The sequence below is a fragment of the Parus major genome, chromosome Z (genome assembly GCF_001522545.3).
Source record: "Parus major isolate Abel chromosome Z, Parus_major1.1, whole genome shotgun sequence".
Lineage (NCBI taxonomy): Eukaryota > Metazoa > Chordata > Aves > Passeriformes > Paridae > Parus > Parus major.
The window spans coordinates 50,176,792-50,196,007 of NC_031799.1; the positions used below are offsets into that span (position 1 = coordinate 50,176,792).

General features: G+C 46.2%; 1 protein-coding gene and 1 long non-coding RNA gene across 3 annotated transcripts; both read right to left on the reverse strand.

Moving 5' to 3' along the window:
- Positions 1-1,048: 1,048 nt before the first annotated feature.
- On the reverse strand, positions 1,049-7,912 carry LOC117245622. The gene is made up of 2 exons (XR_004500497.1): positions 4,169-7,912; positions 1,049-3,443 (listed from the first exon to the last, which is right to left on the reverse strand). It is a non-coding gene; the product is annotated as an uncharacterized LOC117245622 (long non-coding RNA).
- A 1,378-nt stretch (positions 7,913-9,290) lies between these two features.
- Positions 9,291-14,624, reverse strand: TOPORS (TOP1 binding arginine/serine rich protein, E3 ubiquitin ligase). 2 transcript variants are annotated; one of them, XM_015615462.3, is made up of 2 exons: positions 14,427-14,624; positions 9,291-12,829 (listed from the first exon to the last, which is right to left on the reverse strand). In XM_015615462.3, exons 1-2 carry the CDS (start codon positions 14,583-14,585, stop codon positions 9,848-9,850), a joined length of 3,141 nt encoding a protein of 1,046 aa, XP_015470948.1. In that variant the 5' UTR covers positions 14,586-14,624; the 3' UTR covers positions 9,291-9,847. The 2 variants fall into 2 exon arrangements, with proteins under 2 accessions (XP_015470948.1, XP_033376435.1); XM_033520544.1 differs by lacking the exon at positions 14,427-14,624 and adding an exon at positions 13,263-14,173.
- Between the last annotated feature and the right edge of the window lie 4,592 nt (positions 14,625-19,216).

Below are 19,216 nucleotides of genomic sequence, written 5' to 3' on the forward strand. Positions count from 1 at the left end.
CATCAGCCATCAGCACTTCTAACTTCCCCTCTTTCCTCAGCTTTGCTTTAAAGTTAAAGCTACGCCATGACAGATGGCATACCCACAGCTTCTTCGGGCAACCTGTCACAGTGCCTCACTACCCTCTGAATGAATTTCTTCCAATATCTAAACTAAACAGCCCTCTTTCAGTTCAAACCATTGCCCCTTGTCCTGTTACTACCTAAAAAGTCCCTCTTCCTCCTCTTATGCACATAGAGAATTTAACAGTTGCAGAGCAATTAAGCTATATTTCTGATAAATCTATGTACTTCAATATTTTAAAAAACGGGAAATTAACTGTCTGGATGGAGCAGAAGTACAGTCAGAAGTGAATGAGCCATAGCATGGACCAACTTAAGTTAAAGTAAGAAAGAACATGGGAAAACGGGGAAGAGAAACTGTGCAGGAAAGTTCACCATTGCAGACTTCCCTGAAATTTATTTCACTGTCATTTTTAGTCAACATGTAAGCATGCCAGGGCTGATACAAAGCCCTTCTTGTGACAATTTTCTAGATTCTCCTGTTAAACCCCTGTTAAGTGGTACTGGCAATGTAATATTTCAGGACCTGGAAGCAGAGCATCACAAAACCAGATTCAAGGCATGCAGCACAACGCTAAGGTAACTGGAAGCTGAACCAGTTTGTGCCTCCAACACTGGCAAGTGGCAACAGCTGGATGCTTGAATTAGGAGCTGGGAGTCTGGGCACAAGAACAAACCAGTGGGGCTGAGCTGATGCACGAGGCCCCAGTGATGGGGAGGCCCCCAGCACAGCCCCTGGCACCCCAACACCACAACCCCAGGCTAATGGCTGCACCATGCCAGAGCTGGACATCAGTGTAGGCAGACAAGAACTGGGGAGAAGGCTGGAATGCAATGCCCTCAGAGCTCTGACATTAACTTCCCAAGATTCACACTCTGCCCATATTGCCCTGTTTGATCAAATATCTGAGATGTTCAGGGTACCTGCAGAACAAATGTAAAATGTGCTAAAAGGAGAAAAGGATTAATAAAGAAGAGAAGAAAGATCAGAGGAAAAAAGAGAGCTCTAGAGCTCTTAGCCATTTATTACTTATGAGCTTCTTTATGATGTTTCAACAGGGAGGAAGAAGTTCCATGCATGTTATCTCCACTGTCCTTTCAGGAATACTGTGCCTAAGTGTAAACAAATACATCTACATAACTGAAGAACGCTATTAAATAAAAAGTCCAGGCAGGGTGATGTACCTACAACAGTTATTCCCTATTTTCATTTCATAACTGTCTCGGGATGTTCTTGTGCTGCAGATGCCCAGGATACCACAAACTTTTCTCATGGAGTTTATGTAACCTATTTTGGGAAACATCAGAGCTTAGACTATGAATTGTCATTTTATACTTTTAAGACCACTGTTTAAGCACTCTGCATACATAGAACTTGCAGAAGAACCTATGATCTCCCACTAAGAAGTGGGGCTTTGCTGGTTATTACTCTTTATCCCAAGCTCTGGGATGCAGAGAGATGACTTAAACTCCCGAACTGTAACAAGTTAATTCTTGTAATGAAGCCCAGATCTTCTGTGGTAAGTATATAACTTCTACTCAGCTAGAAGTGGTATCCATCTAGAATCACATGAAACAGCACAGCATTCATAGGGTGAACACTTAATAGGGCACATAGACCAAGGCAGTCAGTTAAAAATGAGACCATCATTCATCCTAAATCCACCTGATCTAATAAAACCTTCAGAACACTTTGTTCAGGAAAGTGTGGTTCACCTTCTGAAAAAGATGTTTCCTTTTCCATGACCACTTTTGACCATGGTGTGCAAAAGAAATGTTCCTTCCTACTGTTATGGAAACTTCCCAGTCTGACCATGCAGGAGCCAGTCACTCTCGCACCACCTGAGCTGGGACCAGGATATTCCAAGATACACCCTTTCGGCCACACTTACACAGTCACAACACATTTCCTTGCTGTGTTGACAGACCTCAGGTTTCCCATAGCAGAGTCTCAGACGTACACACCTTCTTGGTACAATAACTAAAAAACAAATCATCAGCTCAAGCTGCTGCCTCCAAGGAGAGACCCAAAACAAGGGAACCCCTGGGCTTTTATTCCAGATTTTATCTTCTTTACCAATAACTCTTTACCAATAAACAGCTCTCAGATATAATACTGCTGTGTTTGCACTTTATTTTCGTCCAAGAAATCTAGCAATAATCCTCCTCAACTCCCCTTTTATGGCAGGATGGGACACCTGGGTTGAGATAAAGACAGTTTAAAAGGGAAAGTAAAAGTCACACACAGGAGCAAAGCAAATCAAGGAAATCATTCACTGCATAGGCAGGCAGGTGTTCACCATCTCCAGGAGAGCAGGGCCCCATCATGCGTAAGGATGACTTGGGAAGAAAAATGCCATGACTCCAAACTCCCTTTCCTTCCTCTTCCCTCCCCAAATTTGTGTGCTAAGCATGGCACTGTAAGGTATGGCACTGAGATGTCCCTTGGGTCAGTTGTGTCCCCTCACAATTCCTTGTGCAGCCTCCTTCCTTCAGCCTCCTCACTGGTGGGGTAGGTGAGGAGCAGCAAAGGCCTTGGCTCTGTGCAAGCACTGTTCAGCAGTAACAAAAACATAAGGATCACTTATCTTTCTTTATCAACAAATAGTTCTCAGATATAGTATTGTTGTGTTTGCTCTTCATTTTCATCAGAGAAATCTATCAAAATAATCCTCCCCAATTCCCCTTTTACAGCGGGATGGGACACATGGGAAAGCCTGGAATTGTTGGCTCCTCTGGTATCTCCCTTGCTCAGCTACAGGTCTCCAGGCCCTTTGTCATGAAAGGATCAGTGAGCTTGGACCCCTGCCCTGAGAGCTCACCCTGTGCTCACACTGTGCTACCTGGACCAAATATATTCTTCAACACTACTTCTCCACTCTCCTAAATATTCACACCTGACTCAAGCTCACTCCAGATATGTTCTTTGAGTTTAGAAATCCAGCAGCCTGCTGACATGGCGTGAGGAGATGGCAGGACTCAAAACAATTGATATGGTAGTTGTGCATGAGTAAAGGCTAACCTTCATTTTCTAAATGATGTTAATATTGCTGAAGGAAATACCTAAGGAACTGGCACTGATCATGATAATCTCTAATTGGTGACAACAAGGCAGTTTTATAAAAAAACTATCTCTCTGGCAGCTGTGGTTACAACACAGGTAATATGTTGCATACGATTTCAGCATGTCTTCTCAGTGCTGTGTAGGAGATGAGATCATTATTCACCAGCTTGGCCTGTGGAACATGGGGGTATTATTCTTTGACAGCAATTTGTTCTTTGGCAATCTTCATTGTGGTGCTGGCTGTTTCCTGCACTCAGCTGTTTTCTGACTGTACACCAGCACTGTCTTCCATCACTGCTCTGTAGCAATCAATTGGCCTGTGCAAAAAGACAGCAATAGTGCAATCAGCTTCTGACAATTTTGGCATGTTAAAACAAGGATTATTAATACTCCCAAGGATAATCAACTCTAACCTAGTTTACCCAACCAGCCCTGTAAATCTGGCAGTAAATAGCAAACCTCACATAAAGCATTAGAAAATTTGGAATTAAAATAAAATATATTGGTGGTATTTAATCATACTTTGGAACACTGAAATTCTTGCATTAAAGTGAGCAACGGCACCTAGTGTGGAATGATGATAGTGTAACAAAACTCTCACTCACTGAAAATACGATGCCTGCGCAAAAGATTGTGCCATTAAACAACATGAGGTTCTGTTTGTGGCTGAACCCCTTATTTCAAATTTTACTTCTTCCCTTTTTTAACCTGGGACTATTTAATCCAATTGTTTACTATTACTCCCTTCATAGCAAAAGTCATAGAGTACTACTGAGTTATTTCTGCACCAACCTGCCATGAAAACTATAGAGATTTCTTTTCTCCTTAATCTGTTTATACTCATTAATGCCTCAGCCTAAAATTACAGATTTATTCTGTAATGATCTTGGTAATGTGGTTTGGAAATAGTTGTCATGAAGAAACATCTATAGCTACAGGTAAAGCAGTAGAGGTTGCCTATACAGGTTATCTGAACACAGTTCAATCACTTGTGATGATCCTCTGTATCTAATCATCTGCATGATTCCCACATAGTCTTCACCTGTACCAACTGAAGCAGGCATTCTGGAAATTATCCATCACAAAAGAACACGACATGAGAAAAAAGAGCAAAAAAGGATGAACAGCAAACTTCATAATGACTACGTATGTTGAGATCCAGCAGGATGCCGCCTGGTCTGTGCAGGAAAATGACAAATGAATGCTATTTAACATTTTGCTTGAACGGTTTTTCCATTCAGAAAACTATCTGCAATACAATAATGAGAAAAGCAGAACTGTGAAACATTTTGTAAGGTTGATTACCTTTCTAGGACATACAATTTGATACATGCTTTGTTTATCCAGAGTAAACTCAGTGGCTGAAAAGATTAATTGAACCTATTTTATGCTACTTGTACATGCTCTCACAGAGGAAGTAACTTAGATTTTTTTTTCTTACTGACTCTTGCACAAGAGCCTACAATACACTAGCAAGAGTAAAATGACTTTTCTAAATTTAGAAGTTCATAAATCTTACAAGATACCAGTCCATCCAGTGGTTTGGAGTTTTTTCCTTCTTTCATATATCCAAATAAAATAGGAGATGTACAGTATTTGGTTTTCCTTTTCTCCTCTCCCAGGGTACAAAAGGCATCTGTCAGCTCTCTGCTCTCCCCCGTCTCCCCCCCATAAGCATAATGCATGCAGGTGTCCATACACATACATATGCATGTATATACATTCATTTTTGACTCTTCAGCTAATGGACAATAAACTGCTATGAATTCAAGGCACAAAGCCCTCTGTTTTGGAGAAGCTGTGTGATCTGGCTCATGTAAATGGCTGAGGATTAAACTTAGCCTCCCAGCTACACTCACCAGGTGAATGATCTTAAAAAAAAAGTTATGCTTTGAATGTCTTTTCCCCATTGCACTTGATGTTCATCTAAATGCCTTGGACAGTGGATTGTCATTTAGTTGTGACTTGTTCTGTGCATAACACTCTGGATGGATGCCTCATCTCTAATGGCTACAGGTTTTCAAAAGATAAATGGTATTATTGCCACACACATTAGTTCACATGTTATTCTTCAAGACTGAAGATTATCTTAGATGTGCAGTTGGTCACACCACACCTTGGGCAAAAAGTTCTTCAGGTCTCAGGATTCCAAAGCATCCTAAGAGGGGACTTTTCCTCTACTTTTCATCAGCCCTTGGTAATACAAAAGGTTTGCTTTAGTTAATTTAGTTCCTCTTCTGGAGACCACTGACAACATACTTACATGAGCAGGTTACCTAGCTAAGCTTGGGATGTTTCCAGGTCTTCTGTCACTCCATGGCAAAGGCCATGAAGCCTGTCGAACTGCAGACAGCTCCCACTTGCGGGAAACTGACACTTGAACCTTCTTAAAACTGAGCCACAGAGCATCTGTGACACTGCTGATAATTCATCTACCAATAAAATGTTCAATAGGTACGCATGACAGCAGCAGCAGCATTTTCTGCAGCCACCTTTCATATTCCGGTCCAGTTTGGAGACAGAAACTTGCTTCATCCCTGCAGTTTCACTTCAATGTGATGAACATTCTCATTTGATGCACAGTAGGTGAGTACTAAAGGAGGAGCCTCATGCAGAGCACGCTGGGTTATTATGTATTTCTGACAGGATGAACTGTAAACAAAATCCCATGCCTACATGAGCAGCCTCTGGATGCATGCAGAGCAATATAACTCTAGTGGGTTTATCTGCTGTCATGTCGCTTCTGAGATTTCGAGTTACCCTAGTGTGAGACTGGAGAAAATCATTGCTTGCTCAAAACAACTGAAGTGTGTGTGTGTGTGTGTGTGTGTGTGTGTGTGTGTGTCAGGATGGCAAGGCAAGCTCTCAAAAATGTAGGATGACGCACTTCTCCATATCCCACCTCCCTGGAGCCACTAGTCCAGCTCCACAATGTTCATCAGCCACTGGCACACCAGAAGCCCCATGTGAAGGGGAGGGTCCCAGCAGGCCAAAGCAGACAAAGTTGTACAAAGACACACCCTCTACCTTTCTAACTTCCTCTTCTTGAAATCTGGGTAACTTAAAAGTTGGATGGATTAGAGTTTGCTGTCAATGCCTTGTGAAATGCTTTATGTCAACTGCATGTTTTAAAATTTGCCAGGTGCCCTTATTTTCTGAAGTTTTCCTGTAAAAGTTTAACCTTCTGAGCAGGTTGCGTTTCTCCAAGAGAGTTCAGGGCTTTACACCCTAGGTCTGCTACATAAGACACCTTCTCAAAAGGCATCTGGAAAACAAGCAGGATATCCAAAGAAACTCAAATAGCCCCAGATAAGGTAATGTGGGTTGCTAAATTCAACACCACTGCTAACTGAAGTCTTGCCTAAGCTTACAAAATCATGCCATGGGAACTCTGGAAGAGGTTTGATAAATTTAATTTCCTACCCTGAGCTGATTAATGCAGCTCAGACCCTGTCCTGTTTTTGGCTGGAATTTTAATTGAATTTTTTTAGAAGCAGATACAGCACTGTGTTTCAGATTCAGTATGAGAACGGTGCTGGTAACACACTGATGGTTTGGTTGTTGCTAAGAGTGCTTACTCTGAGTCAAGGATTGTTCAGTGACTCATGCTCTGCCAGTGAGGTGGAGAGGTACACAAAAAGGTGGAGAGGAGCACAGCCAGGACAGGGCACCTGAACTGGTCAAAGGTATGTTCCACAAAATAGAATGTCATACCCAGTATATAAACTGGGGGAGTTACCCAGAAGAGGGCCTATCTGGGTTTGGCATTGGCCAGCAGGTGAGCAATTCTATTGTACACTACTTTTTTTTTTCTTTGGTTCTTTCTCTCTCTCATTTTATTACTATTACTAATACTACTATTATATTTTACTCCAGTTCAATTATTAAACTGTTCACCAACAAGTTTCACATTTCTTTATCCCCCAAGCCCCATGTTCTCCTCCCCATGCCACTGGGGTAGGGTGTTGTAAGTGAGCAGCTGCATGGTGGTTAGTCACACAAGGCTTTCTCCATGCAAGGAAAATTCTTAGTAGCACTTAATACCAAGTCATGTTGCTTACTCACACTTTGCAGGTAGGTGCAGTGCGAGTGATGAGCTGGTTTACACAAATCAGCACCTGGAAAGCAATGGCTGCCTGTAGCACACTTGTTTTCCTCACTGCCCTAGACACCCTTCACATTTTATCTGCCATAAGGCTGCTGATCTGGACATTTATCATAATTCCCTGTCAAATTAACTTCTCAGCACTGGCATCCTGGCTGGGCAACAGATAGCAGACACTCACCACATCTCTTTTGTTTTCCATCCCTTCATTGTCACCCAGAAGCTCCCAACAACAGCATCACCAACTGTAAGGGCTGTACCATCAAACCTCTCCCTTCTATTTAGTTCAACTACTCCACTTCACCCTGCCCTCTCCTCAATAGCCTGTACACTCCAAGTGTAGGACAAGTCCCACTTATGTCAAGGATACCCCAGCTCTGTGGATGGACTAAAGCTTCCAGTCAAAGGCACTTGCATCAACAATCCCTGAGCCATCTGCCAGGAACATGCCAGTCCCTGAGACCCTGCCCTCCAGGAGAATTTGGATAGGTTGTCAGGCTAAACAGAACAAAGGGAGCCACATTTATTCCTTGGAGATGCCAGAGAGCTCTTAGCAGCAAATAGCCAGAATGGACCATGGCAAGATCACCACTATGGTTCACACTTCATGGTCCCCGGGCCTTCCAGTGCCCTAGCTCCTTCAGACATTTGTGCTCCCCGAAACCTAATCCTGAGGTAGAAACCAACCTGCAGCCCAGAGATGCCCCCAGAGGCAAGAGTGGAGCTGGCTGTCTGTCATCAATCCTCATTCTCTCTCAGGCTTGGCCAATCTGTGCTGACTGGCTGGGCAGGAGCAGCCCTTCTCCACAGCCTGGGCAATTCCAGGTGATGACGACGAAGGTGAGGCAAGCTGCCCACTTCAGCCACTGGATAACCACAGTGGAGCAGAGACCCACCTGAAGCCTGTGGAAAAGCCCCACTCTGGAGCAGGTAGAGATGCCCTGATGGAAGCTACAAGCCATGGAGGTCTCACACAGGAACAGGCTCCTGTCAGGAGCTGAAGCCTGTCCTTAGGAGCACACACAGGAGCAGGCTTCCTGGCAACTGGAGCAATCTGTTTCAGAAGTACTGCACACCTGTAGAAAGGGCCCACGTTAGAGCAGAGGAACAGTATAGGGAGTAAGAAGAAGCAAGACTGAATGTAATGGCCGGACCACGATTCCCATTCCCCATCCTCCTGGACAGCTGGGGAGGAGGTAGAAGATCCTGTAATGGCAGAGTGAAGCTGAGAAGGAAGGGAAATTTTTCTTTAGTTTTTCCTTTATTTCTTATTCCCCTACTCAATTTTTCATTGGCAATAGAAGATACTAATTGTCCCCAACTCTATCTGGCTAGTGACAGTACTCTCCCTTGCCCTTATCTCAACCCAGCTTTCTGATCTTACTTTCTCCCCCATCCTGCAGAGATAGAAAAGTGACAGAGCAGCTTGGTGAGTATCTGGCAGGCAACCAGCCAAGGTGAAACTCTGAACAAACACTTGGAAGTAATGTAGGAGAGACAGAAGGTATCCCTCTCATTCGGCCCTCGGGAATACTGCTGTGCATGCAGTGAAGGGCAAGACCTGGAGAACAAAACCCTGCCAGATCTCTGTACCTTGCACATACCTGCAGCAGGACATCTAGGATGTGCTGAGCTGGGTGAATGTTGGTTATTTCAAGAGGTTCAGGAGGAAGTGTTTTATTGCCAAGGACAGACAACACAGAAATCTTCCAAGTATGCAGCAGTAGGGTACAAAGAAAAGACTCCTTGAAGGCTGCACAGCTGTAGAACGCAAGGCAGAATGTGCAGGTTCCAACAAGGGAAATAAAAAGAAATCTGGAAAAAAAAATGTTTCCCAAGGGAATACTTCTGTGTTAGAAAGGGTAGGACAGAGGCTACCCAGCTTTTGGAAAAACTCAAAACTGAACCAGTCCTACACAATCTGATTAAAGTTCCTGTTTTCAGTGAAAGCTTGTACCAGCTGATCTCCAGACAACCCTTCCAATCTGGAGTACTCCTGACTGCACAAATATCCACGTCAAGATACACGAGACACTCAAAACCAAAAGAAAAAACTCCATTTGCAAAACACACAGTACATATGTAAATATATTTCAACAAACAACAACAAAAAATCTTATTGCTTTATTCATATTTTGACATAGCTTACCATAAAATTACTCAAAAGTCTTTTGAGGATTTCTGTAGAAATCACTGACTACTGTTCAGCAGAGATCAGCTTAACCCAAAGAGATTGAAATGATGCTGGAATTCAGACTGAATCCCTTTTTATGAACTAAACAATGTTTCCCTTGTCTCAAAGGAGCAATCCCCATAAAATGCATTTCCTGGCTCTTGTTTTGGGCTCCTTTTCTGTTGTTTGATTTAAACAAAATTTTGAAATACTGTGTGGATGGCTTTATGAAATTAAAACTTCCAAACAGTCCTCTAACAAACTTAGAATCACATACTATATTCTATCTTCTTTGACTTAAAGGTGCATACACATTCAACAGTTTTATACATTTACTAGACGTATTTTTAACAGACAGAAACCCTATCAGACATTTTAGTTCTGAAGGGGAAAAAAAAAAGTAGTTAAATTCACAGTTTAAACAATGTTCCAAGGAAAGTCTACTACATTTTTTCTTCTGGGAAATCAAACCATGAGGATCTGTTGACAAGTCTCTTTGGCAGTCTCAGTATCAATGGCTCTCTCTCTGGACATTCTAGGAAGGAAGTCCTGGGGGAAGGCAGTTGACTGGAAGGCGCTGCTGGTGCTTCCTGAACATAACTGGTTACAGTTTCTGTGTGAGAGGCCTTAATGCTGGTATTCAGGGTGGTAACACTCTGATCAGCTTCTGTTTCTTGAAGTTTGACATCAGCATTTCCATTGCTACCATCTAAGTTTTCCTTTGTAGCAGGGATATCACACTTTTTGTCTATTCCTACAGTTTCCTCACATCCTGTTCTCCTCAGAATAGAAGATGGAGACTCATTTTCCCTCTCATTTATCAGAGCTGTGCCTGTCCATGTAATACTGCTGTCCCATTCAGTACTTTCTGGCTCCTTGCTGCTATCACTATCAATCGTAATCACCACCGGAGAAGAATGTACTGAGTTACTCATGTGATGTTTCCGGTGTTTCTTCTTATGCTTTTTCTTTTTCTTTTTAAGATGCCTCGTTGTGTCTGTTGCTTTTCCTTCGTAGACTATCTCCACACTTGGACTCCTCATTTTCTTCTTCCTTTTCTTGCGCTTTGTCTCGCTGCTCGCACGATTGTCTGACAGGCTATCTTCATTTTTGCAGCAATCACCAAATTTTGAGGAAGTTTTCTTGGAGTCATTTTCTCTTTCTAGACTTGTGCTCTCCATGAATGCATTCTCCAGGTGGCGAGTTTTGTACTTCCTTTTTCCACCAGGCTTTTCACTTTTCATTCTGTCAGTTCCTCCAGAAGGAGTCCTTGATCTGTTGCTTGACCGACTCCTGGACCTGCATCTTTCATAACAGTAATAGTGTCTCTCATGGAGTCCCCTCTGGCTATGCAGATCTGTTCTCTCAATAAAGGATCGTATCCTGTATTCTGGACTAGCAGATTGCCTTGAGTAAAGAGTGTTAGACCGGGTCCTCCTTCTGCTGGAGGATTCATAGCTGTCTCCAAACACCTTTCGACTACAGAAAGCAGAACCCCACTGGTGTCTACTTTGATAACTGTCTCTTACATAATAGCGATCGCTGTCCCTACTTCTTGATCTCCTTTTACTGTGGCCTTTGCTACGTGAACGTGATCTACTCACTTCTCTGGATGGAGTACTCTCACCACTTAGAGAGCACCTCTGGCTTTTCAGAGAGGCTCTGGTGTCATGACCCCTTGACCTTCTGCTGCTTCTTCTACTCCTGTATTTGTTACTATCTCCACTTCTCGATCGTCTCCTTTTAAGCTGGCTTTTGCTACGGTGCTCCCTTCTAGACCGATGGCCATGACTGCCTCGACTGTCCCGTGAACAGGACTGTGGGCTTCTGGACTTTCCCTTCTTAGACAACCTGTGATTCCAAGGGGAGCATACTGTGTCACTCCCTGGAGAGGGGCACCAACTGAAGTCGTGTGGAGGCAGATCTTTTCTTTTACATTTGTTCTTCTCATCCTCTTTTGATTCCATCTTCTCAACTGCAGGAGACAAACAGCTTCTACAACTTCCTACATCCTCCCTGTACGTTGGGGAATGAGGTGAGAAGCTCCTGCTTGGTTCACTGTCACTCCAGCTGTGACACTGGACTGGTAGCTGTTTCTTGACATCTTCCCTTTTCTCTTCCTTGATGGACTCCTCAGAGTCAGAGGACAGCTCAACCACTTCTGGGGTTCTCTCAGCTAATGGCTTAACATACCCAACAATGACACAATTGTCGGAGGAAGAGCCACTGTCGTTTGAGTCAGCATTAGCCTGTAAGCCAGTTTGCAGTTTGGTTCTCCGACTCCCTGAAGCAGAGTCCTCATCAGAACTTTCTGAGGACTCCAGAGGAGAAGCTATGGTTGCACGAACCTCTTCTGAAATGGAATAGGAAGGCCCTGGAGTTTCATCATCCCAGGGGGCCTGGCCAAGACCAGGTACAGACAGACTATTATCTGGCCCTTGTGGGTACACCACATCTGGAGATATTGTAATAATCGAGGAGTCTGAGTGGCTTCCTTCCTCGTATGATGGTGCAGGACAGTCATAATTGGCATGCTGGTCATATGCTTCTAAGTTAAAAGGACAACGAGCAAAACTGATGAATTCATGCAGGAAGTGTTCTGTCCGATTCAGCAAAAATGGCTTTAAATCATCAGCAAAGGCCTGGCTTTCCAGATCGTACCTAGTTACATTACTCATGATTATGTGCTGCACAATATTGATCAGAGATCCGTGGGCACCAAACAGGACTGTAAGTTCTCTCTTCAGCCAAGGAACCAAGCGGTGCAGGCAAGCAGGGTTGCGGCGGAAGAACTCTGCCGAAATCTCTCGATAGCGGCCACCGTCCTGAATGCTGTGGATGCGCACGCCAGTGCGGTACAGAGCCCTGCGGAAGCTGATCATGTCCTCCTCCTGGATCTGTCGCAGAGATCTGCCCTCTGCGCTGGCCTTTCTCCTTGAGGCCAGCCTCCTGATCATCTGCTGAATCTCTCTGTGTCTCCGGCGCGTCGGCTCACTCGACAACCCTTCAAACAGCATCCCGTTATCTGGAGGGGACAGCATCCGCCGGGAAGGGGAACTGCGCGCGCGGCGCTCCCGCGTTAAGGTAGTGCGATAACGAAATCTCCGGCCATCAGGGCTGGCAAAGGAGCTGGTTTCTAAAGGGCTGAGCACGTACTCCTTGAAGTCATCTTCAGCACGAATCGTATGGAAAATGGAAAAAAAGGGTTGCTTGCAGAGTGGGCATTCTGCTTTGTTTTTTGACCATTCCTGCACACAGCGGAAGCAGAACCTGTGCAAGCAGCGATCTAGATATGCAACGTTGTCAAATCTATCCAGGCAGATGGGGCATTTGGAGTCGGGAGATGCATCTGTCGGCAGCTTACTGGTGCTGGCTTTTGGTGAAAAATTGCTTTCTTCTGTAAACTCCTTATCTGAAGTCATGTTCTGGAAAAGACAGAGACAGAAGATCATTGCTATCACAGAGAGTCAAGAATCTTACATTAGATGCAGAAACCCGTAACAATTGCTTTTACGGTTGCAAAACCCAGCACTGGCTCTGAGAGAATGCTGAACAAAGAGGCAGCATGACCTAACTACTTTGTTTGGCTTCTCTTCACAGTGAGATCTAGCTCTTCTGTGCTGCAAGTTTTACACAGCATTTGAATCATGCTGGCATAGATGAAGGTAACAGGCAGGCCTGTCTTCTTCCTCACTCTTAACTCCCTTGATGTGGTCAGTAAATTTCTTGATTTACAAGGTATCCTCCAAAACATAACTTTAAAAAATCTAGCATTTATACATGAAAAGTATGAGAACGGTTAGTTCTGTACTTTAAAACAAAGCCAAAGAAGTAACTGCACTTGAACTACATTATCACCTTCCAAGTTCTGCTTCTGTTTCTGTTTCTGCACACTCTGCCCCTCTTTGCTGGGCATTCATGCGGGACTACACACAGCTTGTTGGATGAGACAATCTCCAGGGATGTGCTCCTGCCAAAATAAGTATTTTTTTTCAAGACTGAAGCAGAAATAACCAGATGTCATCCTCAAGTATGCACTGCCTTTTATCTAGTCAGATTGTTATGCTGATTTTGCCTGAGATGGTAAATTTTCTTCACAGTGACTGGTCTGGGCCCGAGTTTTAAATCTGTGATGAACACAGGGTTGATAATACAGAGATGTTCTTGTTATTGCTGAGCAGTGCTTACACAGAGCCAAGGCTGTCTCTGTCCTTTGTACTTTCACACTGCTGAGGAAGTTGGTGGGAGGCTGGGAGGACACACAGCTGGGACAGGTGACCCAAAATGACCAAAGGGATATTCCACACCATGTGACATCATCCTCAATATACAACATGGGCGAAAGAAAGAGGAAAGGTGAGACATTTGGAGTGATGATGCCTGCCTGCTCAAATCACTGTCACACATGATAGGGCTCTGCTCTCCTCGAGATGGCTGAACTCCTGCGTGCCTGTGGGAAGCAGTGAATGAATTCCTTGTTTTACTCTGGCTCTGTGCATGGCTTTTGGTATCTAGCTGTTTTGGTATTTAACTGTCTTTATCTCAACCAACGAGTTTTTCAGCTTTTACCCTTTCATTTTTTTCCCTGATTTCCCTGGTCGGGGGTGCATGAGCAGCTGCCTACTGCTTGGCAACTGGCTGGAGTGAAATCATGAGAGATAACAACAAAATCCATCATGAGAGATCAACAAAAAAATCCATCTATTTAAAAGATATTTTAGGTTTTGTTGTTACCCTAAGGCATTACAACCCAGTAGAAATAAGTTATCTCCCTACTTCAAAAACCATTAGCCCATGTTCTGCAGCCGGTCTGGCAGCAGGCCTTTCCCGCCGGCACGACAGCGAGCACCAGGCGAGGGACGGGGCAGCGCCAGCGCTCTGGAGCCAGGGGCGCAGCCCGGGTTCATGGAAGTGCCCGCGCACCCGCGGGGTCAGCGAGCCCCGGCCCCGCGCCCCCCGGGAGCCGCCAGCCAGCGCCCCGGCGGGGACCGCCGCTCCGCCCGCCCCCAGGCCCGCACTCACCGCCGCCGAGCCCTCGCTTCCCGTGCGGGCCAGGGCCGCGGCCGCCTTCAGCCTGTGGCGCGTCCGACAGCGCCCGGTGCCGGGAGGCTCCCGCCGCTCCTCCCCTGGGGGGCGGCGGCGGCGGGCGCCCTCCGCCAGGCGCCGGGACGGGTCGGCCATCGTTGCCACGGGAACAGCTCCCCGCGGGCGCGGAGCTGAGCCGGGCGAGGCCGGGAGCGAGGCCGGGCCGGCCGCCGTCACATCCGCGCCCTGCGCAGTGACGCTTTCCGGGGGGCGGAGGCCGGGCCGGGGCCGGGGCCGGGGCCGGGGATGGCGCCGCGGGTGGCGGGGTTCTCGCCGGCTCTGCCGCCCGGTGCGTGCCCGCGGGGCCGGCGGGGAACAGGCGGGGGTGCCAGTACTGCCCGGGGGCCCGGCGAGCGACTCCGGGGAATAAAAGCGAGGGGAGTCGCGGCGGAACGGGCTTTGTTCCGTAGGTGGCGGCTGCCGTGGGGATGTGCAGCTGCGGTTTCGTTCTCCAGGGCCGCGGATGGCCGCCCTGCGCAGCTGGAGAGCCGCTTCCTGACAGGTAGCCCTGTCCCTTTTCTTATCCATAGTCAGTATGGACTAAAGTTTGCAAAAGCACACGTGAATTCACAGATCCCCAGAGTACCAGCAGTGCCCTTCTGTTCATGTGATAACCCTGTCCCATATCCATAGCCATTTTACTCATTCCCACGCACCAGCTGGTCCTGCTTCCTGCTCAAGAGCAAACGCGTGCTCTGGCACTTCCCAACAGGCACTCTGCTCCTGAAGATCTCCCTAGGCAGCAGCCTGGGCCATTCCTTCATGACCTGCCTGGACCCAGGGCCTGCTTCTCACCAGGTAGCCCACCTTGAAGTTTGCTCAGTAGTTGCATCCCTGCCCCAAATAATTTTCCCTGGTGTTCAGGGCAGATGCAACCTCTCCTGTGTCCACAGCAGGCATGTGGGCTGTGACATGTTGTATGTGGGTGCCAAGACTCACTCATTTTACTTGCCTCAGCTCCCCAGTAGGGCACATCCTGCCCCAGTGGCTGGAGCCTCACTGTTAGCTGCACCATTTGCTAGCATCAGGGCCTTTACCCACTCCCATTGCTGGCATAATAGGAATTTATATCCCAAATAGTTGTACGCTGTCAACTTAATAAATGCTGTGTGCATGTGTCAGCTCTTAGGCAAAGTGGGACCTACTCGGACAGATCATCTCTGGGTCATGGAAATATAAAGGTATACTTGAAAGGCATTCTAGGCTCTTCACAGGGGTTTAATTTCTGAGCTGAAAAGAAGCAATTCTGGAAGCCAAATGGATCTGGTTTGAGATGCTGATTTTTTTACACAGCTGTGAAGAGCAGAACTCATGTGACTCCTCTGTCACTGCTCACACAGGCAGATACCTCATCCCACATATCTCTTGGGGTTACCCTCTGGGGAATAACCTTTTCTTGGGGAGCCTGGCCCTCCTTTCTCTGCCATCAGGTCCTCAGGGGTCCCTTGGTCAGCAGCAGGATTTTTCCTTGCCAGCAGCATTGTGGGAACGAGTGTGGAGGGATCTCATGTCTTCCTGAGCAGCAGCCACAGCCCTGGTAGTGCCAGTGCTGTTGACAGTGTTCTCTGCAGTCCCTGACCAGGGACAACCCCCAGACCTCTTTCTAGTGTGCTTGGCACCACGCTTCCTCAGGCAGAGCTCCTGTGAGAAATGAGGGCAGTGGAAGATTGTTCAATTCCTCAGTTGTTCAGGAATGTTGTCTCAGCTACATCACGCTGCAAGTACATGAAAATTGTCATAGAACTAGAGCAGTGCTCTTCCAAAGGTTTCTGTGCTGACAGGCTCTCTGCCTTTCCACTGACTTTCTCTGAGCCAAAGAGACTAGCTGGGTCATTCTTCACTGTCCACACTTTAAGAGCTCAGCTTCAGTGTGCTCTTGTCCTCACTGTGGTGTTGCAGCCTTTGCCAGCTTTCAGTTATCTGCTCCTTTCCATGGCTAGCTGGGCATCTCCAGCAGCATGACACCAAGAGCAGGAGTTACAAATAGTCTTTGACCACTGGCCTGCCCCAGGCTGGGTCCTCTTTAGTGTTATCTTCTCAGCTTTTATTTCAGGTTCCACCACTGGCATGCACCTGGGGATGCACACGGGCAGGTACTGGTCAGTTCGGGGCAGTGACCTGCTCTGCTGCAAACCATCCAAGTGTCGCTTCCAGCCAGCTCTGATGGAGATCTCCCTTTTTTGGGCTTTGTTTCTTCTGGGCAGCGAGTGTTTGTGATCATATAGATGCTTTACTTCCGAGCTGCCACGAGATGGCAAAATACTCCCTGGCATCTCCTCCAAGCCAACTTGCCTGCGCCGCAGGCTGGATCTGTGCAGGACTACGAGGAAACAGCAGCACTAACAGCAGCTGAATTTCTCTCCCTTCATCTTAGCTACTGCTCGGCTTGTATGCTCAGGGATGTTTCTGCACAAATCTCCAGAGGACCAAGACCTGTCCGTTTTCTCTTGTCCCTGAAGTCCAAAACAGAGACTATGACTGCTCACAAGAGAGATGAAACAATAATGTCCCTGGTGATGACAAGAACCTTGCCTACTGACAGGAAGAAGGCATAAGGAGACTTTCTTCTTTTTATGACATGGCCCTCAGCTAACTGAGAAACCTGTGTGATATTTCTGTGTATATTAAAAGAACAGAGAGCCTCACTCAAGAACTTCTAGTTCTCTAGCCTGTCTTGACTATTCTCTGTATCCTCTCTACTGTACTGCTGTCACAGCTCAATGCTAGAGTAAATGTCAAGGATCCTAGAAACATCTTCAATTCCACATCCTGATGCTGATCTGAAGTCATATCAGCATGACAGCAGAAGCAAGAAGCTACTTTTACCTCCCCCATAACACAGAAGTGGGATTAAAGACCTGATAGAGATTTAGAAAATAGCTCCTTCTAGTCTAGTGGGTGCTGGTTTTGGCTGGAGTAGAACTAATTTTCTTCATGGTTTCAGGCTGTGATTTAAATTTGCACTGAAAACAGGGCTGGTAACATTTTTCTGCTGAACCAAGGCCTTTGCTGCTCCTCACCCATGCCACCAGTGAGGACACTGAGGATGTACAAGGACTTGTGAAGGGACACAGCTGGGACAGCTGACACCACATGACCCAAGGTGTATCCCATATGGTATGGTGTCATGCTTAGCATATAAATCTGGAGGAAGAAGAAGGAAGGGGAGGAAGTTCATAGTCATGGCAAACTTCGCACAGTCTTCCGAAGTGATCCTGACACGATAGGGCCCTGCTCTCCTAGAGACGGGTGAGCACCTGCTTTCCTATGGGAAGCAGTGAATTAATTCCTTGATTTGCTTTGCTTCTGTGTGTGACTTTTACTTTCCCTATTAAACTGTCTTTATCTCAATCCATGAGTTTTTTCACTTTTACCCTTCCAGTTCTCTTCCCCATCCCACCATGGATGAGTGAGCCAGTAGTTACAGGGTGCTTAATTGCTGGCTGGGGTTAAACCACAACAGTCCTCCTTTGGACCCAAAGTCAGGCTCAAAAAGCTCAGATTATGACAGTCTAGACTGGAATGTGCTAGATTAAACTTTCAGCTGTTATGGCTGTTTAATTATTAGTCAGCAGGCACGAGTGCTTGCCCACAGGGCTCACTCGTCTGACTGTGTACTGCAATCCAGTGGTTGTTGGTGGCTGCTTGCTGTAGTGCTGTGCTTCTTATCATCTCACTCTGCTGTGCCTGGGAACATTTTGATAACAGCCACGATGTGCCTGGGCTGGCAGGTGGCCAGGGCATTGCAGCTGTCTGCCACTGTACTGGACAGGCTGCTTCCAGTATGAACTTGAGTCAAAGGGACTGTGACCTGTGGATAAATCCACAGTACAGGGGAGGAGTGTGAGAAATCCTTTTCCTTAAGAAGAAGGAGGGGCAGGAGGTGGTCCCCGTGATGAAGCCCTGCAGTCACTTCACATGGTGAAGCCATGGTCAGGCAGGCTGTCCCTCTGCATCCCATGGAGGACCATGGTGGACCCTGTAACTGCTATAGCAGGAGCCCCTTGTTGCTAGCCACACTAGAAGCAAGGTGAGGAGTTCATTACACTGTTAAACCCTTCAATCTGGCACAAAATGCCCATGGGTGGAAATAGTAATGGATGTGCCTTTAAATTGTTGTAACCCATTATTTGAGTTTCACTTACAGGAATTACTCTAATAGGAACCACATGAACCAACGGAGGACAAGTCTTAGAATAAACTGTGCAAATGCAGCAGTGACTTGACCTGACCTGGCTCTAGGCAGCACTACTACACCACATCACCTCTCCTCTCCTATCCTGTCCTGAGTGAGCAGCAGAACAGACAGCTCATGGGCCCTGAAATTAAATCAGTTGACATTCTATGGATGTGTTAACATTTGATGGGGATTCTCAGGCAATGTCCATAGACTAACAGAATGATATCTGTGTATTATATCAAAGTATGGAGAGGGGGTGGGGTTGTCAATGAGATTCTATTAAATCATGTAGAACTACAGCATGATGTAAATTGTATGAAGTAAGGAGTAGGGAATGTACTGGGTTTGGCTGGGGTAGTTTTCTTCACAGTGGCTAGTTTGGGGCTGTGTTTTGGATTTGCACTTAAAAGAAAAATAATAACATAAATCACTTTCTGTTACTGCTGAGCAGGGTTTCCAAACAGCCAAGGCCTTCATTGCTCTTCACCCACACCATCAGGAGGAGGTACACAAAGAGCTGGGAGAAGATAGGACACTGACAGGACAG